The sequence below is a fragment of the Dasypus novemcinctus genome, chromosome 13 (assembly GCF_030445035.2).
Source record: "Dasypus novemcinctus isolate mDasNov1 chromosome 13, mDasNov1.1.hap2, whole genome shotgun sequence".
NCBI lineage: Eukaryota > Metazoa > Chordata > Mammalia > Cingulata > Dasypodidae > Dasypus > Dasypus novemcinctus.
The window spans coordinates 93,328,731-93,353,820 of NC_080685.1; the positions used below are offsets into that span (position 1 = coordinate 93,328,731).

Consider the following 25,090-nt stretch of genomic DNA (forward strand, 5'->3'; position numbering starts at 1 on the left):
CATTTGTATATCTTTTTTGGAGAAATGACCATTCAAACATTTTGTTCATTTTTTAATTGAGTTGTTTGTCTTTTTATCATTGAGTTGTAGGATTTCTTTATATATTTTGGATATTATCGTCCTCCAGGTTCCCCAGCACCATTTGTTGAAGAGACTATTCTTTTCCAGTTGAGTGGACTTGGTATGCTTTTCAAAAATCAGAGGGTTGATTTCTGAACTCTAAATTCTATTCCATTGGTCTGTATGTCTGTCCTTGCACCGGTACTATGCTGTTTTGATCACTGTGGTTATGTAATAAGTTTTAAGAATGGGAAGTGTAAGTCTTTGTTTTTAAACTTTCTTTTTCAAGAGGACTCTTTGGCTATTTGGCTTTACCCTTCCATAAAAAAGTTGATAATTGTCTTTTCCATTTCTGCAAAGAAGGTTGTTGGGATTTTGTTTGGGATTGCGTTGAATCTGTAAATTGCTTTGGGTAGAATTGACATCTTAACAATATTTAGTCTTCCAATCCATGAACACAAAATGCCCTTCCATTTATTTAGGTCTTCTTTGGTTTCTTTTAGCAGTGCTTTGTAGTTTTCTATGTATAAGTCCTTTACATCCTTAGTGTATTGGTCAGCCAAAGGGGTGCTGATGCAAAATACCAGAAATTGGTTGGTTTTTATAAAGGGTATTTATTTGGGGGAGGAGGTTGTAGATACCAGGCCATAAAGCATGTTACTTCCCTCACCAAAATCTATTTTCATGTGTTGGAGCAAGGTGGCTGCCGACAGCTGTGAGGGTTCAGACTTCCTGGGTTCCTCCCTTCCTGGGGCTTGCTTCTCTTTCCTCTTTGTGCTTATTTCCTGGTGCTCCAGCTTAAGGCTTTAGCATCATACTCCAACATCAAAACTCCAACATTAAGAACCCTTAACTCTGTTCTTTTCCATGTCTTTTATCTGTGTACTCACACCCTACTGGCACAAGAGGTTTACATAATTACTTAAGTAAATGTATAAATCCAATATAATCTAATATGCCCTGAGGAAAAGATCAGTTTACAAACATAATCCAATATATCTTTTTGGAATTCATTAATAATATCAAATGCTACACTTGGTTGGATTTATTCTTAGATATTTGATTCTTTTAGTTGCTATTGTAAATGGATATTTTTTTCTTGATTTCTTTTTCAGGTTGTTTATTACTAGTGTATACACTGCTGATTTTCATGTGTTTGTCTTGTACCCTGACATTTTGCTGAATTCGTTTATTTATTCCAGTAGCTTTGTTGTGGATTTTTTCAGGATTTCTGTATATAGGATCATGTCATCTGCGAATAGGGAAAGTTTTACTTCTTTCCAATTTGGATACCTTTTATTTTCTTTATCTTGCCTAATTGCTCTTGCTAGAACTTCCAGTACAATGTTGAATAACATTTGTGACATCTTGTCATTTTCCTGAGCTGAGAGAAAAAACTTTCAGTCTTTTAGCATTGAGAATGATGTTAGCTGTGGAATTTTATATAGCCCCTTTATCATGTTGAGGAAGTTTCCTTCTATTCCTACCTTTCTGATTGCTTTTATCAAGAAGGTGTGATGGTTAGGCTAAAGTGCCAACTCAGCCAGGTAATAGTGTCCAGTTGCTTGCAAGCACTGAGCTAATTGTAATACAAGGACATCAGCCAGTTCATTGCGTAGATGGCTAATTACATCTACAATCAACCAAGCAGATTACCGTCAGAAATTAGTGACATTTTATCCCATCAGCTGGACTCCTTAAAAGGGGAAGTGATTTCAGCGTTCAGAGAGGAGTTTCAGCTGGAATTCAGACAGCAGGTGTCTCCTGGGAACTCATCAAGGACCTTCATAAGAGCCCCTGGTTTGCAGCCTGGCTGCGGTATTTAGACTTGGGTATCCCCATGGTCATGGGAGAAAATTTTATAAAATCTCATACAATTTACAGATATTTCCTTTTGATTTTGTTTCCCTAGAGAGCCGTGACTAATACAGCTTGGTACCAGGAGTGATTCATGAAAACAGAATCTTTAATCATGAGATTTCTGAAGGTGATTCTGGGAGTTTTGCAATTGGCTTTCTACTCTAATTGGACTCACGGGTACTAATGACTCCCTTTCCAATAATCAAGAGGCCACTTACAGTCCATGGTGAGAGTTGGCAATAGAGATATGCAAAATGTCACCACTGGCTTCCCCTACTTCCATGCTTATAAGAGGCAAGGATCTGGGTGAGAGTGTTTTCAACGCCTTAACAGAGTTTATGGAATCAAAAGGTACAATGATGTTGGCTGGCCCTTCCTAAATACTCTGGACACATTTACAAAAGAAATGGATAGGCACAGGCTTCAAATTTGTAACTTAAATGCCACGTGACCTATGGGAAAGTTTCTGTGTGTGCTCTGACAGAAAATCTTGTTTCATGCAGCCACAAACTTGAGATCTCTGAAAAACCAGACGCAGAGTCTCATTGTACGAGTAGCAGAGTTACAAAGGAAAACTAAAAGCTCAACCTTGCAGGGTGTCTGCTGTTAAAGTGAAGGCACTGATTGGAAAGGAGTGGAACCCTCAGGACTGGAATGGAGACATATGGGTTGAGGATATTAGTGGGGACAGACATTGGAACCCTAAATACTGCTGAGGCTTTGCCAGATAAAGCTGTGATGGCCTGCCCTGTGGAGACCACACAATGTCAAGCTTGTATCACTCCAGCCTGTCCCAGGGAGTACAAACCTCCTTCCAGCCCTGCAGCAGGTACCAGCCAAACTCTACCATGTACTGCCCAACCTCCACCCTGCCCTGAGGAATCTGCCTTCCAACCCCTTCTTGAAGAGATTAATCCTGTCTACCAGATGAAAATGGAAAGGAATGCCCTATGATCAGTAGTTTGTGAGGGATTTCTAATCCTTCTCCTTACCCACACCCATCATCCCTCTTCAAGACTTAACACTAGACTAAAATCACAAGCCCCCAAAGACAGTACAAAGTGTGATCCATGAGGGTCGTACTCTAAATGAACTGTATAGTTTCCTAACTTATATAGACGGAAATCAAGGGAATATAGGGTATGGGATAATGGTGGAAGGAATATAAAATTGGAACAGGCTGAATTTATTGATATGGGCCCACTAAGCAGAAATTCTGGGTCCAGTGCTATATTCTGAGGGGTTAGAAAGGGCTCCTTAACATTGGAGTGGCTGGCTGAAACCTGAACCAAAAGAGGGCCTGGCATGTCTGAGGTTGAGATGCCCAATTTTCCCTAGTATACAGTAGAAGAGGGAATTCAGAGAATTAGATTGGAATGCTAGAATCAATTTACCATTTAAGACCTTTTCATACCCAGGAATGTCCAGAGGATTTTACATTTTTACACTTTTAAAATTTTTACAGATTTTACACTTTTAACCAGGACTGTGAGAAATAAATTTAAGACTAACTCCATCTTCCCCGAAGAGCTCTGGTTGCTCTTCTCTGTAGTCCAGATATTACTGTGGGAATTGCTATAATGGAACTAGAATCCTTAAACATGGGGATGATTGGATCTCCTGTGGATAAAAGTCAAGGATCAGAAGTTAATCACCAAAGACAAAGTGAGTGTGGCTGCCGCAATGAAAGGCAGACTCAAAGCAGCAATCAAAAGTCTTGGGTCCAATAGAACTATGCAGTTGGCTAATAGGTCATGGGGTACCTAGAAGTGAAATACATGGGCAGTCTACTAAATTCCTACTTGATCTATATAAGCAGAAGAGTTCTAAGTCGAGTTATCAAAACCCTAACTTGAATTACAGACACAGAGAATCACAGCCCGTAATCAATTCCCAGTCCTGAGACAGTTTACAGACCTAGATCCCCTTGAATGAGGAAAAGGCCAGGTCCCTTTGGGGAGGATCCTGTTACACTGCCAAAAATTTATACTGTTAATCTTTCTCCTATGGCCTTTTACTAGAGTAACTGTGCATTGGAGAAAAGGAAATGATCAGATATTCAGGGGATTATTTGACACTAGCTCAGAAGTGACATTAATTCCAAGAAACTCAAAACGTCACTGTGGTCCACCAAACAGTAGGGTCTTATGGAATTTAGGTGATGGAGTTTTAGCTCAGGATTATCTCACAGTGGGTCCAAGGGATCCCTGGACCCATACGTGGTTATTTCCCCAGTTCCAAGAATGCATAATTGGAATAGACATACTCAATAACTGGAAGAATCCCTACATTGGATCCCTGACTTGTGGAGTGAGGGCTATTATGGTAGGAAAGGCCACCTGGAAGCCACTAGAACTGCCCCTTCCTAGCAGAATAGTAAATCAAAAAAGCAATACTGAATTCCTGGAGGGATTGCAGAGATTAGTGATACCATCAAGGATTTGAAAGATGCAGGGGTGGTGATTCCCACCACATCCCCATTCAACTCTCCCATTTGGCTTGTGCAGAAGGAAGATGGATCTTGGAGGACAACAGTAGATCATTGTAAACTTAACCAGGTGGTGACTTCAGTTGCAGCTGCTGTCCCAGATGTGGGATCATTGCTTGAGCAAATCATACATCCCCTGGTACCTGGTATGCAGCTATTGACTCAGCAAATGTATTTTTTCTCAATTGCCATTAGTAAGGACCACCAATCAGCTGGCAAGGCCAGCAGTATACCTTCACTGTCCTGCCTCAGGGGTGTGTCAACTTTCCAGCCCTATTTTATAATATTGTCCACGGGGACCTTGATTGTCTTTCCCTCCCAGAAGACATCACACTGGCTCATTATTGATGATATCTTGTTGATAGGACCTAGTGAGCAAGAAGTAGCAATGACTCTAGACTTATTGGTAAGTCATTTGCATGACAGAGGATGGGAGATAAATTCAACAAAAATATAGGGTCCTTCTACCTTGGTGAAATTTCTAGATGTTCAGTACGGGAGGGGAGATGTTAAGATATCCCCTCTAAATTGAAGGATAAGGATAAACTGTTGCCTCTGGCCCCTCCTATGAACAAAAAAAGGCACAATGCTTAGTTGGTCTCTTCAGATTTTGGGGACAACACATTCCTCATTTGGGTGTGCTACTGTGGCCCATTGACTGAATGACCAGAAAAGCTGCTAGTTTTGATTGGGGACCGGAACAAGAAGAGCCTCTAGGACAGTTCCACATTGCTGTGCAAGGTGCACTACCATTTGAACCATATGATCCAGCATCTCTAATGGTGCTGGAAGTGTCAGTGACAAATAGAGATGTATTTGGAGCCTTTCGCAGTCCCCTTCAAGAGAATCACAACACAGACCCTTAGGATTTTGGAGCAAATCCTTGCCATCCTTTGCAGATAACTATTCACCTTTGGAGAAACAGTTTTTGGCCTGCTACTGGGTCTTAGTAGAGACTGAACCATGGGTCACCAAGTTACCATGAGACCTGAGTTGCCTGTCATGAGCTGGGTATTGTCTGGCCCACCAAACCATAATATTGGGAGTGCACAGCAGCATTTCATAATAAAGTGGAAGTAGTATATACAAGCTAGGGCATCCTGAAGGCACAAGTAAGTTACGTGAGGAAGTAGCCCAAATATGTCGTCACTACTCCCATGTTACCTTCTCTTTCTCAGCCCACAACTTTGTCCTTTTGGGGAGTCCCTTAAAATCAGTTGACTGAGGAAGAGAAAACACAGGCCTGGTTTATAGATGGTTCTGCATGATATGCAAGTACCACTCAAAAGTGGATACATGCAGCACTGCAGCCCCTTTCTGGGACATCCCTGAAGGACAGTGATGAGGGCAAATTCTCCCAGTGGGCAGAACTTCGAGCAGTGCACTGGTTGTTTCTTTGGCTTGGAAGAAGAAATGGCCAGAGGTGTGTTTGTACACTGATTCATGGGCTGTTGCCAGTGGCTTGGCTGGATGGTCAGGGACTTGGAAGGAACGTGATCGGAAAATTGGTGACAAAGAGGTCTGGGAAAGAGGCATGTGTATTGACCTTTCTCAATGGGCAAAAAACATGAAAATATTTGTGTCCCATGTGATGCTCATCAGAGGATGACTTCATCAGAGGAATATTTTAATAATCGAGTGGATAAGATGACCCACTCTGGCTAGTGCTCAGTCTCTTTCCCCAGCCACTCCTGTCATTGCCTAATGGGCTCATGAACAAAGTGGCCATGGAGGTAGGAATGGAGGTTATGCATGGGCTCAGCAACATGGACTTCCCCTTACCTAGGCTGACTGGGCTATAGCCACTGCTGTGTGCCCAGTCTGTTAGCAGCAGAGACCCATACTCAGCCATTCCCTGAGGTGATCAGCCTGCTGCCTGGTGGTAGGTTGATTACACTGGACCACTTCCATCATGGAAGGGGCAGCAATTTGTTTTAGCTAGAATAGACACATTACTCCAGATATGGGTTTGTGTTCCCCACGTGCAATGCTTCTTCCAGAACTACCATCCGTGGACTTAAGACTGTCTTCTCCACTGCCATGGCATTCCACACAGCATTGCATGCTTCTATCAGGGAACCCATTTCTCAGCAAATGATGTGTGGGAATGGGCACATGCCCATGCCTCACTGATCTTAACACATTCCCCATCATCCTAAAGTAGCTGGATTGATAAAATGACACTAAGGTACTTGCTGAGGGTAATGGGGAACATGGAATGAGTAGTGGAAGAAGGTAGTGATAAATATGAATTTCAACCATGTGGCCAGTTAAGAGAAACAAGGACTGTAAAAGTCATGAATATTTCTTCCTTGTTTTGTTATACACATAACTGTATATGTATATAAAGTGAATATCTTTGTTTTCTTCCCTTTTTCCCTTAGCATATGACATAAGTTGTATTAGTTTCATGTCATAATATTTACAGATGTCAAGTTTAAGAGTAAATATTACCCAAGGACTTGCACCCTATTCTGTAGGGAATTACAGAATATTCCATTGTATGCAGGACAGTTGAATATTGTTAGGTGGAAATATATGTATGTATGTCTGTTATTGTTTTTATTTAGAAACTAAGTATGGTTTAAGGTGATATGTATGGCTGCCAAGTTGACAGAGAGTAGACTGTGATAGGCTAAAGTGTCAACTCGGCCAGGTATTTGTGCCCAGTTGTTTGATCAAGCAAGCACTGGGCTAATTGTAATACAAGGACGTGTATGGACTTTAGTCAGGAGTGAGTTCATTGCATAGATGGCTGATTACATCTATAGTCAAGCTGTCAGCTGTTAGTGACATTTTATCCAATCAGTTGAATGCCTTAACGGGGGAAGTGATTTCAGCATTCAGAGAGAATTTTCTGCTCAACTTTGGACAGCATTGTCTCTTGGGAACTCATCAAGGATCATCATCAGAGCCTCTGGTTTGCAGCCAGCCTGCAGAATTTGGACTTGTGTATCCCCACTGTCATAAATGTCATTTTCATAAAATTTTGTACTATTTACAGGTATTTCCTGTTGATTCTGTTTTCCTAGAGAACCCTGACTGATACAGAAGGAGTGCTGGATTTTATTATATGCCTTTTCTGCATTAATTGAGATGATCATGTGTTTTCTCTTTCCCTTTTGTTCTGTTGTGTATTACAATAATTTATTTTCTTATATTGAACCACTCTTACATACCTGGGTTAAAATCTCATTGACTATGGTATATAGTTCTTTTGATGTGCTGTTGGATTTGATTTACTAGTATTTTGTTGAGGATTGTTCTTTCTATATTCATAAGAGCTATTGGTCTGTAGTTTTCTTTTCTTGTGATATCTTTACCTGGCTTTGGGTATGAGGGTGATGTTCACCTCATAGAATGACTTAGGGAATGTTTCCCTCTCTTCAGTTTTGTTTGTTTGTTTTTGTTTTTTTTTAGAAGATGTATTAGTCAGCCAAGGGGGTACTGATGCAAAATACCAGGTATCGGTTGTTGTTTTTTTTTATAAAGGGTTTTATTTGGGGTAGGAGCTTACAGATACCAGGCCATAAAGCATAAGTTAATTTTCTCACTGAAGTCTATTTTCATGTGTTGGAGCAAGATGACTGCCGATGGCTGTGAGGGTTCAGGCTTCCTGGGTTTCTCCCTTCCAGGGTCTTCTCTCTGAGTTCAAGTTTCCTTTCTTCCTAGGGCTTGCTTCTCTTTCTTTTGTGTGCTTACTTCCTAGGGCTCCAGCTTAAGACTTCAACACCTAACTCCAACATTAAGAACTCCCAATTCTGTCCTTTGCCATGCCTTTTATCTGTGAGTCCCCATCCATCAAGGGGCAGGCACTCAATGCCCTAATGACATGGCCCAATTAAAGCCCTAATCATAAGTCAATCAGGCCCAGGTACAGATCAGATTACAAACATAATCCAATATCTATTTTTGGAATTCATAACCATATCAAACTGCTACAGAAGATTTTGAGCAGGATTGGTGTTAATTCTTGAATATTTTGTAAAAATCACCTGTGAAGCCATCTTGTTCTGGGCTTTTCTTTGTTGAGAGGATTTTATTAATAGTCCTTTTTATTTCTTGGGTCAGCAGTAATGGCCCTCTTCATTTTTTATCTTAGTTATTTGTATCCTCTTTTTTTCTTTGTGAGTCCAACTATGCTGATTTTCCTGATCTTTTCAAAGAACAACATTTTGGTTTTGTTGATTCTATTTTTTTTTTTTTTAACTCTCTATTTCACTTATCTCCACTCTAATCTTCATTTCTTTCCTTTTCCCTGCTTTGGGTTAATTTGTTCTTCTTTTTCTAGACCCTCCAGTTTTGAAGTTAGGTCTCTTATTTGATGAGTTCATTTTTATTTTTTTAATGTAAGCATGTACAAGTATAAATTTTCTTCTCCGCATTGCCTTTGCTGCATTCCATAAATTTTGGTATGTTGTATCATCACTTCAAGATATTTCCTAATTTTCCTTGTAATTTCTTCTTTGACCCATTGCCTGTTCAAGAATATGTTGATTAATTTCTATATATTAGTGAATTTTCCATTTCTGTCTTTGTTATTGATTTCTAGCTTCATTCCATTGTGGTCAGAGAAGATACATTTTATGATTTCAGAATTTTTAAATTATCGATATATGTTTTGTGACCTATGACATATGGTCTATCCTGGAGAATGATCCATGTACAGCAGAGAAGAATTAGTATTCTGCTGCTGCTGGGTGAAGTGTTCTGTAAGGTCTAACTGGTTTGGAGTATTGTTCAAGTTGTCTATTTCCTTGTTGATCTTCTGTAGAAATGTTCTCTCTGTTATTGAAAACAATGTATTGAAGTCTCCTAGTAATGCCCTTCGAATTTGTCAATATTTGCTTCATATATTTTGGGATCTGCTATTAGGTGCATATTTTAGTTTGCTAGGCTGCTGAAATGCAATATATCAGAAATGGATTGGCTTTTACAGTAAGGATTTATTTAGATTGCAAGCCTACAGTTCAGGCTGAGAAAAATGTCCAAATGAAGGCCTCATCAGGCAGTGCTTTCTCCCCAGACTGACTGTTGGTCATCCTGGATTCCGTTGTCACATGACAAGGCATATAGTAGTGTCTGCTACCTTCTCCCTTCTCCTCTGGGTTTCCTTGCTTTCAGGTCTTTCTGACTCTTTCTCCATATTCATCCTGTTTATAAAGGACACCAGGAAGAGAACCCACCCAGGGCCATTGCCTTACTGAAGTAACCTAGTCAAAAGGTCCCACCTACAATAAGTTTACACCCACAGGAATGGATTAGCTTTTAGAACTTGATGTTTTAGGGCCCATCTAGCTTCAGACTGTCACAGTGCATATGTATTTATAATTGTTTGTCTTCTGATTCCATTGACTCTCTTATCAGTATATAATGATCTTGTTTATCCCTTGTGACTGTTTTTGACTTATAGTATATTTTATGTTAGTATAGGTATCCCAGTTCTTTTCAGTTACTACTTGAAAGGTATATTTTTCCCCATCCTTTCAGTTTCAGCCTACTTATGTCCTTGACTTTAAGGTGAGTCTCATAAACAGCATATAGTTAAATCACACTTTTTAATGAATTTTGCCAATCTCTGTCTTTTGACTGGAGAGTTTAATCCATTTTCATAAAGGAACTACTCATAATGCAATATTGTCTTCTGCCATTTTGCTGTTTTATCTTGTTGAGTCTTAAACCCTTTTTGACCTTCAATTCTTACATTAATTCCTACTTCCATACTTACTTGCTTTTTGTATTGTACCGCTTTTAAGTCCCTTCTCATTTTTTTCTGAACCTATTTTTCATGTATTTTCAAAGAAACAATCATATTGGTTTGATAACTTATCTTCAGTAGCATGCACATGTACTGTTTCTGTACCACTCTATTCTCCCACCTTTGTTTTCTACTTGTTACAAATTATATCTTTTTACAGTTTATGACCCAAACCATCGATATATCATTTCTTTTTGTACATTTGCATGTTAGCACCTCTCAGAAGTAAGAAGTGGAGTTACATTAAAAATGCTATAATTACCCATGTGGTTACCTTTACCAGATGCTTTGACTCACTGACTAGTGTCCTTTCCTTTCAGACTGAAGAACTCCCTATAGTATTGCTCATAGGACCGGTCTAGTGACTGTGAACTCCTTCAGGTTTTGTTTATCTGAGAATGTCTTACTCTTTCCCTCATTTTTGACAGTCTTGGTTAGCAGTTTTTTTTTCCAGCTTTTAAAGTGTTTTGTATGATGATGGCCTTCTTGCCTCCATGATTTCTTATGAGAAATCAGTGCTGAATCTTATTGGGATTCCCTTGTATCTAACTAGTTGCTTTTCTCTTACAGCTTACAGAATTCTGTCCTTGTCCTTGGACTGTTTGATTACTATGTGTCTGCACATGGTACTCTTTGAGTTTATCTAGTTTAGGGTAGCTTGGGATTCTTAAATAGGTGTATTTGTGATTTTTGTTGTTAAATTTGGGACGTTTTCTGCCATTATTTCTTTGAGTATTCCTTCTGCCACATTGTTTCTTCAACTTCTGAGACTTCCATAATGTGTATTTGGTACTGTTAATGGTGCCCCACAGGTCTCTTAGGATCTGCTTGCTCTTTTTAATTCTTTTCTCTTTCTGTTCAGCAGCCTGAATCATTTCATTTGTCTTGCTTTGAAATCACTGATTCTTTCTTCTGCCACCTCTAGTCTGCTGTTGAAACTGTCTAGGGAATTTTTCTTTTCAATATGGTATATTTCTCTGGAGAGATTCCCATATTGTTCATTCATTGTTTTCTTAATATACTTTAGTTCTTTCTCTGTGTTTTCATTTATCTCCTTGAGCATATCAAGGATCATTTTTTTAAAGTTTCTTTCCAGTAATTCCAAAGTCTGGTTCTCTTCATTGATGGCTTCTGGATTTTTATCTTGTTCCTTCCGATGGGCCATCATTTCCTGGTTCTTTGTCTTGTAATTTTTTTTTCCACACTATATATTTTAATATTTTAAAGTGTTAACCCTGGGATTTAGCTGTTATGCTGTCTGCTCCTTAAGTTTGTGTCCAGCTAGTGATAGGACAGAGATTTTCTTGAAAGCCAGTAATTAATCAAAACTAACTTCCCAAGGCAAAAAGCACCTTTCACTGTCTTTGCAGTTGGACTCAGCTTTGGCTGGTGGTCTCCTTGGGAGCTTAGCTTTCCCACTGGAAAAATCAGCCTGAGGCAAAGGGAAAGTGTAGTGTCTCTTCTGAGCCTGAGTTGAATTGGAGCCTTAAAGCCTGCTTCTGTTCCTGGGCTTGTGCTTTCTAGAGGCTTTAGGAATTCTCCCTTTACTGCTTAAAGGAGTTCTAGGGAGTGCCTTTTCTCCTCCTTTTGAAATAGACCTTCCGCCCCTCTTGGGTGCCTTGCTCCAGGCAGCTTCAACTTAACTGTTTCTCACACTGTCCCAGTTGTTTGCAAACTACTTCTCTGCCCTAAGGACAAACTCTGGGAAGGCAAGCCTGAGACAGAGTTCCTGGCACAGTCTCTCCTACTTCTATCCAGTGGATTGGCACTGACATTGACATACATGCACCCCTCTGTGCGTACAGGAGCCAGCCACCTGCTCCCACTGGAACAGGGCCGGGAAGCCACAATGGGAGTGTTAGAAAGAAAGCTGGACCTGTAAGAAAACAAAAGCTCACCCAATTGTGGAGGAGAAAATAATTTTATTAACGATCTTGCAAGATCGGGCGTGTGACCTGGACAAAATGGCCAGCGTGCCAAACAGCAAGAAACAATATTTATAACCTAAACCTTACACACACAGGTCCTCCCCTGTTCCCCATTGATTGGGTACTTCAGGGTTCACTGCCTATCTGAGAGATCTCACTAACGTATGCAGTTCCCGCTCTGAGTTGCCACTCCTGCATTCCCTACATTCCGGCAGGTTGGGTGGGCTCTGCGCCACTTTCACTCCTAGGCCACTGTCACTCCCAGCACTGCTTTTCAAATTTGGCACCACTTTCACTGTTGGCCTCACCCTTGCTTCTCACCATTGGCTGCCCTCACTTTGGCCCCGCCCTCGCAAATTCTTGGTGCCAAAGCCACTAGAATCCCTTCCCCTCCCTCCTCCAACTGCAGAGCCGGCTCTGGCTTTACCTTTATGTGAAAATTAAACTTAACCCTGTTCTTGCAAATCCCCCCTTTCTTTTAGACTTTAGTTTTCACAATTTGGTTTCTCGAATCTGTTAAGAGCCTCAAAATTCTTCATCATAGAGATCATCTTCTTTAAGGGGGTGCAAGTTGTTTTGCTTATAGTGTAACTAACCTGTTTGGTTAGGGCTGTTTCAATGAAGTTTTGAGCTAACCATTGGGCACATGGGATGATACAACATCTAACTGCTGTGAGTACCCCAGCCACGATGATAAGGGAAGTCAGGACAGACAGTGCCACTCCTTTCAGTTTTCCAAACCAGCTCTCTAACCACACCGTGAGTGGGTTGTCAATGCCAGAATTTTCTGCTAACTCTTCAGATAAGGCTGTTAAGCTTTACAAGGCTTTGGCGATTGTCCTGTCTGGGGCCATATTATTGGGGATGAACATGCAACAACTACCTCCAATCATTAACACAGATGCCCCCTTTTTCTGCTAGCATCATGTCTAGAGCTATCCTATTTTCCCATGCCATTTGGCTAGTAGCATCCAAATGTTCTGCTCTTCCCTTAACTGCATGCCTAGTGAAATTGACAAATCTTTGTTGATTACAATATATATAGTTAATCCAATCCAAATTTTTGTTAATGGTGACCCACCAGAACAAAAATAACTCATCCTGCAGCTACCTGATTTCTAGCCTTAAATTCATTTGGGACTCCCGGAGGACCTCCTGTTTAGATAAATTTGGTCATCAAAGGAACCAACTAAACTTCTTTTCTTTTCTTTCTCTTTCCCTGGCTTTGTGTTTCGTTCTCTTTTTCAAATTCCAAGGTAAATGGAATGGCCAATTGAACCAGAGCACAGGCTCCTCCCCACTTCTCAGGTAACAAAGGTTGGAGGTCGCCCTGTCGGCAGTACCACCAAAGGTCTGCTTGGGGTATGGCCAAACTGGAGAAATTGCTAATACTATCCTCACTCACATTCCATACTTGTGTACACAAGGCCAAGGTCCCAAGGTCCTGGACCCTTTCTCCCCATCTAGAGAGGCAGGCAGAGTGACCTCCTGGATCAAGGCAGGAAGCTGGTATGGCTTCAATGTTTCCCTTTTTGACAGGAGGGAAGAAAGGACAACGTACTACAGTTTTCACCAGGGGTAGCATACTGGAAGAGGAGCACCATGCACTTAACCTCCCTTTCGTGCTCTTCCATACCTAATGGAAAGGGTACAATATGAGCAGTGGGTCGGGCTATTGCACAGGCCTAACATTTGCTTTTGTTCAGACTCTAGACTGTATATTTGACCCATTCTACCCAGGCATTTGAGTCTTCATATCCTGTCTCTGTTTCTATGGTCTGCTTTAAGTCTTCTGCCTTAAGTATCCTGACCACTATGGGATCATTCTGCATTGGGGAACAGACCTTTGGTGAGTTTTCCTTTGGTATCTCTGAAGGGTTAACTGGAGGGGACGTTGTTGATATCATATCCACAGGGGTGTAAGGACTCGAATATAGAACCTCCCCAGGGATCTTTACCTGTAATATCCACCCCCATCCCATAGACACTGTCAGGGGAAGAATAACGACTGTTGTTGCGGAATTTGTCTGCTTTTCTAATAGTTATTACCACTGGGTTACACTGGAGGTTTTTGCAGTCTGGTGGGGGATTACCTTTATAAAGGGCTGTTTTGTCCTCACACAGTTTCCAGTGAGTACGGCCTCTGCCATTCCCAGCAGTCCACCCTTGTACTCAGTAGTCCACCACACAAAGTTCCAATCGAGATGGGGGGGTGGTTGAGATAACCTCTCGACTCCAGGCATAGATATTTATTTTGCCTGCTCAGCCACCACTGATGTCCTAAATATCCATATTTCATCACTTGGTAGGCGTCACACTGCACCATCTGGGACTTTAGGCCTTAGGGTTACATTTACTGTCAATTTAATGGGGCTTATCATAACCCGAATCTGAAACATCATAGTCAGTGTAATTACTCTCATTTTCAGAAACTTTAAATCCTTCATCTGCTAGTCCCTCAAGGCACCAGACAAGGTGGATATAGATAATAGCCTGCCCTCTATAAGTGGTGGGATATCTTCCAGCAAGTTCACTGAAAGAGAGTCCAAACAGTCTCTTCCCCTTTCTGATATGCCCTCCCAACTATTGCCTTCTCAGAGTCAGATGATCCTTAAGGGATCCAAAATGGGAGTTATTTCCCAGGACTTGGAGGGTGTTGTTAGGTACTTATCATCCAGTTCAGGTACTGGTCCTTTTACTTGAGAGTAGTGGGTCCAGCCTTTTTCTGCTGTCTGGACTACAGTTTCAGTTGTCAACAAAACTTGATAGGGTCCTTCCCAGGTTGGCTGAAGTTCGGACTCCTTCCATGACTTGATTAGGACCCAACTGGTGTTGATGGGACAGTGAATTCAAGAAACAGGGTCTGGGCAAGCAAACCATGATGCCTGAGGGATGACAAAGTAGAGGCCAAAGCCAGTATATAATGCTTAAGGAAAAGATCCTTTAACTCTAAGGAAGGGAGGTCTCCAGTCCTCCTAGGGAAAAGCAAGCCAAAAAGTATTTCATAAGTGAAGAGTCCTGGTTCTTTTTCCTAGGGGCAGTTCTAATCCTCAGTAGGGCTTATGGGTAAGCTCTTAATCCAGGGTAACTTTGTTTATAAGACCAACTTAGAAAGATGCTTCTTTGAAGTCTGATTCATTCATTCCACTCTCCCTGAAGACGACGGGTGCCAAGGTGTATGAAAGTTCCATGTGACACCCAGGCTTTGCATAACATTCTGGAGTACATGGGAGGTAAAGCGGCTACCATTGTCTGAGACTATATTTTTCACTAACCTATAAGGAGGAATGATTTCCTCAAGGATAATTTTAGAAGTTCCTGATGCAGTAGCTGAGGCCAGAGGATATGCCTTCCCCTATCCTGTCAGATGATGTATAGTAACCAGAGCATACTTTAGCCGATCCATTGGGGGCACTTCCTTGTAATCAACCTGAATGCTCTGGAATGGCCAGAGGCCCAGCTCCCTTCCCCCTTGTTCTTGCTTCCTTAAGACTTTCCTATTGACCTTTGGACAAATTACACATCATTCACTTATTTGTTTAGCTACAGTATAAAGGCCCATGCATCCAAAATACTTAAGAACCAGATAACAGATGGCCTGTACCCCTCAATGACACCCTTAGTGTAAGACTGCTAATACCTCTTTCATCATTTGCTTATTCAGCATTTGCCTGCCATCTGGGAAGAGCCACTTCCCTGGATATCTAAGGTCACTCCTAACTGTTTTAGCTCTTTCACCTCCTTTTCAGAGAATGTGGGAATGCTGAACCCTTTGGGAATGGAGGATATCAGAACCATAAACTTCAAAGGGGGACTAAAGGAGACTTCCCTAGCCTCTTCATCTGCTAACCTATTTCCCTTTGCTTCAAACGTATGACCTTTCTGGTGTCCGTTTACATGCACCACTGATATTTCCCTGGGTCAGAGTAGATTGGCCAGTATTTGTTCTTTAGTTTCCCATGGACTAGCACTTTTCCTTTGCTGTAAATCAATCCCCTCTCTTCCCAAAATTTTCCAAAGGTGTAGACCTCCTCAAAGACATACTTAGAGTCGGTGTAGACTGTACTATCCTTTTCCTCTAATAATTTGAGGGCTTGTTTTAATGCATACAGTCCGCAAGTTTGAGCTGATCCCTCATTGGGCAGTAGGCCAGCTTCTTTCACCTCACAAGTTAGTCCATCCACAATTGCATAGCCATTGTGCTTCCTTCCTTCTCAGACCCTGGAGGACCCATCTGTGAATAAGTTTTCCCCCAAATGCAGGGGAAGTTTCCCTAAGTCATACCAGACTCAGGTCAGATACTGAATTAGGTCTAAACAGTCATGCTCAGGAGCCTCCATTTGGTGAGGTCCCTTCCAAAGGAAGGAGGCCAGGTTTAGGCTATGGTCTATTGTCAATACCAAGTCATTTTTTCCATTAGGATAGCCTCATACTTCAGAATTTGGTAATCTGACAGCCACTTTCCTGCTTTCTGAGACAGAAAAGTTCTGACCTGATGAAGGGTGCTAACAATTAAGGCTCCTCCAAAAGTCAGCTTCCTGTTCTCTTCTACCAGGAGAGCGATTGCCTCCACTGCTTGAACACCTCCGGGCCATCCCCTGGAGATAGATAGGATCCAGGATTTTGGAAAGGAAGGCTACAGGTCTCCTTTGACCTCTCCAGATTTGTGTCAGAACCCCCAAGGCTGTCCCTTTATCTACTGTAACAAACAGGTGGAAAGGTTTCTCAAGGGAAGGGAGGGCTAGAACAGGGGTCTGCACCAGTGCCCATTTGAGCCCCTCTAAAGCCTCTTTCTCCCCCTGAGAGCTTATACCTTCATTCTTAAAGGGGTGCTGAAGGATGATGGTCACTCTTTTGTGACTGCTTCCTGCTGGTTAGGGGCAGTAGGCCTTACCTGACAAGGTATAAAACCCTCCTGCTATTCTTTCATAGTTGGAAGTTGGATGAAATCCCTGTATGGGCTAACAAGATGAAAGGAATACACTTAATTAGAATTTTGAGGATATAGGGTTTCACTGAAAGTATACTGGGCTACAAAAATAGAAAAGGCCAGATGCCTAAAGGCTACATCTTCTCAAAGTTGATGGACTTTATTTTGCAAGTTTTCATCAGAAATTGGTTTCCAGGTCCTAGGTGAGGAAAGGTTACCCATAGATTGTATTGAAGGGGTTAAGCTGAAATGGATCCCAGTCACCTCCTGTACTGTTTCCTTCCTGGTGGGAAAATGCTTAGCTCTGGCAGGATGGCATGTGGGTTTGCCAATCCTCCTCAGGATATGAGTGGGACAGGTTTTAGAATAAGGGCTAGGAGGGGGACTTGGATTAAGCATGTTCATTAGCTACTTAGAAAATGAAGTTTACCAGGACCTTTTAACATGTTCAATATCCCTCTGCATATGATCTAGAAAAGATATCACCATAATTATCAAGTATATATCTAGAATAGGAGAGAGATAGGTACAATACTTAATATCAAACAATGCACTAACGAATGTATAAGTTTCTTTTTGATTTGCAATGAATACATCTAAGGTCCATGTTTGCAACACCATACAAATTATTTCTACATGGGAGCCAATCATAATGCCAATTATGTTTAAGTTCTACTCACAGCACTCTGGTAATCAGTGCTCCACTTAGCATGCCCTTCACACAGCCAGCATGCTGCAGCACCAAGCTAGGAAGCTAGGCTCTAGTATTCCACTGGCATGGTAAATAGTGTCCTTCAGCACCATGGAGCTTTTTACTTCTACACCTTCACCATGATGACATTAATTAACAAGTGTTTTACTTCAGCAATACAGATGCCCAGTGGAATCAAATTATCTTCCTTTATGACCACTTTAATATGCAGATTGAGGTGGCCTCTGACAATTTTTCCTGTTATAAAACTACTTTTTGTTATTAAAATCAATTCAGTTTCTGTTTAACTTACTGGAACTTGCCATTCAAATATTTTGGTTTAAACATTGCTTCTACAAACTTATAACTATCCATAACCACATAGACAATAGTTGCTTCATCTCAAGACAAATTACACCTTCACGAAACACATTTCCTTGCTTAATGCTACCTTCTACAATACCTTTTACAACTTGCCATATGCATTCAAGTTTTTTTTTTCCTACATATATGCAAAGATTTTTTCCTACATACTTCCATTCTGATTTTATGAAAACCAGCTATCTTATTTTAGGAAAAAATACATTCTTTTAAACAAACTTACTGAATTTTAGTCAACACTCCCACAAACCTTACATCTTTCTATATCTACTTAAGTCTCATATCCTTCCTTCTATTCTGTGAAAAAAGAATAAATTATTCCTCTCAATTTAGGCATTTCAAAGATTTCCATACTTTATTAATGAAGTTCTTTTTTTTTTATTTTTAGCCATTTGAATGGAGCTGTTTTAAGAATTTTCATTGTCAATTTAATATTACCACCTAGAGGTATTAAAACATACACTGAACAAACAGACAAAACACAAAAAGAATTATGAAAGCAAGGTCTACACAGAGCCAATCCTCATCTGCCCCATATTTTGGCCAGAGTACATCAGGCATTCATTTCCTTTCCCTTGGTCCGATCATCATCGATCCAGTGTTCTACCATCCTCCCTATGGACTATCTGGAGGAATGTCCCCAGAGGATCTAACAGATACCCCTCCCCTGTCGACCAGCTGCCTCCGTTCCCCATTCTGAGTCTTGTCTGGATTTCTTTCAAGCCCAGACTCATCAGAAATTCCTCATCACCAAGGCAATAGTTAATAGTCCCTTTTCTTACCTTGGCCCATGCACAGGGTTACCTGGTCAGTGAGAGGCAGGTTTTCCCTTCCCCTTTTCTCATCCACAATCAGCAGAGCTAAGCATATGGTCTTGGGTCCTTCCAGCTGTCAGAGGTGGGCCCCCAACCGCGGAGTCTGAGACTGCTCAATTAGCGGGGTGCACCTTCCCTTGTCCCCAGGTCCCCCTCTGAAGCTTCGGATCCCAGATGAGTCCCCAAAGTTGTTAGAAAGAAACCTGCACCTGTAAGAGAACAAAAGCTCACCCTATTGTAGAGAAAAGAATTTTATTAAGGATCTTGCAAGAACAGGCATGTGACCTCGACAAAATGGCCAGCACACCAAACAGCAAGAAACGATATTTATAACCTAACCCTAACACGCAGGTCCCTCCGCAGTTCCCCACTGACTGGGTACTTCAGGGGTTACAGCCTATCTGAGAGATCTCATTAACTTGGACAGTTCCTGCTCTGAGTCGCGGCTCCCGTGTTCCCTACGTTCTGGAGGACTGGGCGGGCTCTGTGCCTCTTTCACTGCTGGTGCCGCTTTTCAAATTTGGTGCCACTTTCACTGTTGGCCACCCTTGCATTGGCCCTGCCTTCGCTTTAGCCCACTTTTCAAATTCTTGGCGCCAAAGCTGCTAGAACCCCTTCCCCTTCCTCCTCCAGCTGCAGAGCCACCTCTGGCTCCACCTTTATGTGAAAATTAAACTTAACCCTCTCCTTACAGGAGGGCAGACCGGCTCTATCCTGCATTGTGGAGGGGATGGGGAAAGGGCCAGCAAGGGCACCAGGAGCTTTGTCTGTGGCTTTTGAAGCTGTGTGTTCTTGATTCAGCACTTGCCTGGTTAATCCACCCTTTTAACTGTTCTCCTAGTTTTGAGGAATGTTAGGTCTTTAAGATTCCTTGCTGCCTCTGCCGGACAGGGAATGGAACAGTGGCCCCCCTCAGAGCCAGCCCCCAGCCGTCTGAAGTAGCTGATCCTGGGTAGAGATCTGTGATCAGAACACACCCCTGGAGTTTGGAGGACTATATCTTTATGACCCTCCCTGGCACCAGGAAGCTGCGGGGATCCCCAGTCCCCACCGCTGCCCACCAGGAGGCTGGGGGAGGGGGACTGCGGCCACTGCAGGCACGGTGAAACTCAACAGTATTTACTACAATTTATCAGCTTCTTGCTCCTGCTCCTCCCTGGATGCTGCACAGTGTTCCACTAGACTCCAGAATTGCAGAGTAGTTGATTCAGACAGTTCCTGCCAGTTCCATAGTTGTTTTCGTGGAAGGACTGAGTCTCAGATCTTCCTATTCTGCCATCTTTCCCACAGTCCTCTAGGAGTGAGTTTTGTTTTTTAACTTTAAAGATTTATTTCTCTCCCCTTCCCACCTCTTGTCTGCTGTCTGTGTCCATTTGCTGTGTGTTCTTCTGTGTCTGCTTGCATTCTTGTCATGCGATACTGGGAAACTGGGTTGCTTTTTTTGTTGTGTCATCTTGCTGTGTCAGCTCTCCATGTGTGCAGTGCCACTCCTGGGCAGGCTGCACTTTTTTCGTGCTGGGCAGCTCTCCTTGTGGGGTGCACTCCTTGTGCCTGGGGCACCCCTACGTGGGGGACACCCCTGCGTGGCACAGCACTCCTTGCATGCGGCAGCTCTGCTTGTGGGCCAGCTCACCACACGGGTCAGGAGACCCTGGATATCAAAACCTGGACCTTCCATATGGTAGGCGGACGCTCTATCAGTTGAATCACAACTGCTTCTCTAGCAGTGAGTTTTGAAGTGAGTTTAGAAGGTGGGTAGGATTGCATGCCTATGTATATTTTTTAAGACCAGAAACATCAATGATGCCTCCCCAATTTATTGTTGAATGACAATTCAGTTTATTCCTAAACAAACCTAAAGCTAATAGGACATTTGAAGCAAGCAAGGCACGTTCCTCTACTACTACTGCTACTTAGGTAATAGCACTAAACAGTCCTTTAAAATTTTGCCAAGGGGGTAGCGGATGTGGCTCAACTGATAAGAGTATCTGCCTACTCAGGGTTCAAACCCAGGGCTTCCTGGCCCGTGTGAGCTGACACGTGTCCATGTACCAGGAGTGCCATGTCATTCAGGGGTGCCCCCCGCATAGGGTGCTCCCTGTACAAAGAGTGTGCCACGCAAGGAGAGCCGCCCCGCATAAAAAAAAAAAGCGCAGCCCACACAGAGAGCTGATGCAGCAAGATGATGCAACAAAAAAGAGATGCAGTTTCCCAGTGGACACAGAAGAACATGCAGCGAATGGACACGAGAGCACACAACAGGGGTGAGGCAGAAGGGGAGATAAAAAAATAAAATCTTAAAAAAAAAGATCGTGCCAAGGACCTATTTATTCTGTCCTACCTGCTGCCAAACCACAGTTCCTAGCAGGTTAAATTGAGATCACTACTTCATTTTTGCATTCTCATTCTCTTTATCTCTAGATTCCTGTGTTGCCCCACCACAATTTCAAACGATGAAGCTGGTGAATGACTCTAAAGACAGTTATGTTCCTGGGGACAAACTAGTGTATGTGTGCCGTCTAGGATATACTCCTAATAAGCCTTCGGTTTCCCTCACTACTGTTTGTAAGGCTGATAACACGTGGACACCTCTCGAAGAGGCTTGTAAAAGTAAGTAAACAAAACAAGTTTTTGCTCACTCTAGAGATTTTTGCACATTTTAGGATGCATAATCTACTATTGCAGTGTTGATTTTCTTATGCTAAACTAGATTTCAGATACCAATGTATTTTTTCAAGCTTTGAAAAATCTCCAGGGAATCTCCTTCTTGGTAATTGGTTGCCTGTGTAAATGTGAAAGTTAAGTTTGCCCTTATAATAATTAAACTTTTTAACATCTTCATTAATTCAAAAGAGCAATGTAGAATTTTGATTAAAATCTGGTTTGAAACTCATTTTGAAAAGACCCAAATTTCAAAATTATTTCTTTTAGAAAAAGTATGTAGCTCTCCAGCAGATCCTCTAAATGGCAGGGTAAACGTAATAAGTGGATCGCTCGAGTTTGGCTCACAGATCGAGTATTCTTGTAATGAGGGGTAAGTTGCTCCTTAAAGGAAATAAGGTAAATGTTACTAACTCCATTTCGTTTTGCTTGTCTGCCTAAGCATTCACATAAACTTCATCATATTTTGCTTTCTGTGTGAAAAGAACCAAACTATTCTTGGGCTATGTATGGAATTTAGGAAAATATAAATAGAAAGAAATTTGAATGGAAGGAAAGCAAAATAGTTTACTTGTTTTATCTTATAAGCCTGTTGTATGCATTAAAAATGTAGTAATCATTGGTGACTTTATCCTTGACAGTCAAGTACATCCTATTTTTAAAATGCCAACTCACAGAGGTGAAGTAGGGCCCACAGAAGTGGGGGTGAAATTGCCAACCAAATGCATTTTTATATCCAGATAGCTCTAAGATGTTATCAGACCAAATTGACCTGGTATAAAGCAGGAGGGTGGAGCTGGAAAGGCCTACCAAGTACTTTTTTTTTTTTTCGTAAAGATTTCTTTTATTTATTTCTCTCCCACCCACCCCAGTTGTCTGTTCTCTGTGTCCATTTGCTTGCTGTGTGTTCTTTTTGTCTGCTTCTGTTGTTGTCAGTGGCACAGGAATCTGTGTTTCTTTTTGTTGCATCATCTTGCTGCATCAACTCTCTGTGTGTACGGCGCCACTCCTGGCAGGCTGCACTTTCTTTGGTGCTGGGCGGCTCTCCTTACGGGGTGCACTCCTTGCGCATGGGGCTCCCCTAAGTGGGGGCACCCCCAGCGTGGTACGGCACTCCTTGCACACATCAGCACTGCGCATGGGCCAGCTCCACACAGGTCAAGGAGGCCCGGGGTTTGAACCACGGACCTCCCATGTGGTAGATGGACGCCCTATCCACTGGGACAAGTCCGCTTCCCCCAGATACTTTTGATATTCCAGAGAATCCCCATGGAAGCCATAAGGCCAGCAACAGCCATGCCGTTTGTTTACTCATATGTCTTAATGACGATGACGGCTGTCCGGCAGCAACCGCACCCGTACAGTGGGGAAAGAAAGCTTATATTGGGCTGGACAGCACAAAGAGCAGCTTGAGGGTGCACGTAGCCTATGGAATGATTAACAGTGAGTGCTTACTTTCAGGGGCTCCCAGAACAGTAAAGCAAGGGTTTGAGCAATTAACATCCTTTTGTAGCAGACTAATTGCATCTCTCCCCTGCTGAGTGGGAATGGGACATCTGTGATATGGCCCTCCCCCTCCCAGCCTTTCTGCGGCAGTTCGAGGAAAGGTCATTCCTTCTATTTACCCTATACCAAGTTAACCAGGATCATCACATTGATCGAGATCCTGCAGTTGGCAAACCTTTATCTTTGAGATTCCTGCAAAGGAGTGAAGCATCTCAAAAAGAGGCACCGAGCACACAATAATAGCCTTTGTTCTATATACTTTTTAACTTTGTTTTTAAAGATTTATTTATTTATTTTATCCCCCCTACCCCTTGCCGAGATGGCTCCCTCATCTGCCTGCTTGCTGTGTCTGCTCCTCTTTCTTTAGAGGGCACTGGGAACTGAATCTGGTTGTTGCTTGAGCCACATCTGCTCCCTGCTCCTTGTGTGAGCTCTTTGCATGAGCTCCTTGCCTGCTTGTCTTTTTTTAGGAGGCACTGGGAACTGAACCTGACACCTCCCATGTGAGAAGTTGGCACCCAAATTCTTGAGCCACATCCACTCTCCCTAAATACTGTTAATAGTATATATTGGGGATACTAGTCATTTATAAAAAATGTGTACTTAGAGAGTAAATTTAATACACATGGGTATATGTGTGTGTGTGTGTATATATATATATGTATACTTTTATGTATATATAAAAGAATGATCCTTGGGGAAAGTCAGCTGTGACTATGCAAGAGTGTCAAGGACTATTTTTTAGCATGTCAAGTGAAAAATATTGGAATATTTAATCTACAGTTATATAGAGAGGTTCCTGCCCGGCACTTTGAGGGATGGCAAAAGTTTAAGACATAGAACCTTCTCAAGGAAGTTGTAGCCTTATTGAGAAACACAGCATATACAGAGAGCTATCAAGGCATTACAGTAAATGTGAAGCACCAAATGAGTGGAAGTATTCATGATAATTCTGAGAGTCCAGAAGGAGGAAAGATTACTGTGAATTTAAATCATCAGGGAAGATTTCACAGCATATAGGGGTATTCTTGAGCTTTGCCTAGAAAGATATTCTGATATAAAGAATACTAATAAGAGCTAATACTTAAATAGCATGCACTATGCATCAGATGCCAACTCATTTAATCCTTAAAGCAATCCTGTAAACTGTGCACTGTTTCCCCAAATTTTTATAGGTCAAGAAAATGAGGAAGAGAAACATTATGTGACTTGCCCAAGCTCAAATACCTAGGAAGTTATGGAGCTGGGGCTTAAATTCAGGCAGTTCAACTCTAGGATGTCATCTCTCTACTGGATCTTTGCAGAGGCACAGAAACAAATGCATAATGTGATTTCAGGAGACAGTGGGCATGGCAGATTCATGTAGACACCTTTGCTCTTGGCTAGTGTGTGTTCAAATGAAGATACTCTTTATTAAGTTTAGTTAGTTTTATTATATGTCATTTAAGAGACCTCTTCCTTAAACTATTGCAGTGAAGAAAAGCAATCATAAAAAATTTCCTGCATTAATGTGCATCTTATTAATCACTAAAGAGATCTGTAATCATTTCTTTTTTCATTTAGTTATCGCTTAATTGGTCAACAAATTCTATATTGTCAGATTTCTGGAAATACTGTTGAATGGAGTGATGACCCTCCAGTATGTGAAAGTAAGTAAATTCCATTTTTAAAACGTAGACTATCAGTTCTCAGGCTTTTTCGCCTTGGGACCCCTTTAAACTTTTAAAATAACAAGGACCACGAAGAGCTTTTCCTTACGTGGATTACATAACATACTTTTTATGAAGAATAATAGTTTCCAAAAGCAAAAAAAAAAAAAAAACTTAGAATAGTACCATTGTTTTACACCTTTGCTAATTTCTTTAATATCTTGCTTAAAAGAATGGTTCTCCTGTTTTGCTTCTTTCTGCATTCAGTTTGTTGGACTGTCACACAATTTGTAGCCTCTGGAAAAGTTAACATACACTCATGAGAATGAAGGTGAAAAAAAAAATAATAATTTCTTAGTATTA

The 25,090-nt window shown here is 41.7% G+C and overlaps 1 protein-coding gene across 1 annotated transcript in view; it reads left to right on the plus strand.

Annotated features, from left to right (window-relative positions):
* The window catches only part of CD46 (CD46 molecule), a 56,136-nt gene that overhangs the window by 8,457 nt on the left and 22,589 nt on the right, over nucleotides 1-25,090 (plus strand). The window contains exons 2-4 of the mRNA XM_004470088.5: nucleotides 21,333-21,521; nucleotides 21,843-21,945; nucleotides 24,642-24,727. Coding sequence (XP_004470145.1) covers nucleotides 21,333-21,521; nucleotides 21,843-21,945; nucleotides 24,642-24,727 — 378 coding nt within the window. The remainder of the gene's footprint in view (nucleotides 1-21,332; nucleotides 21,522-21,842; nucleotides 21,946-24,641; nucleotides 24,728-25,090) is intronic.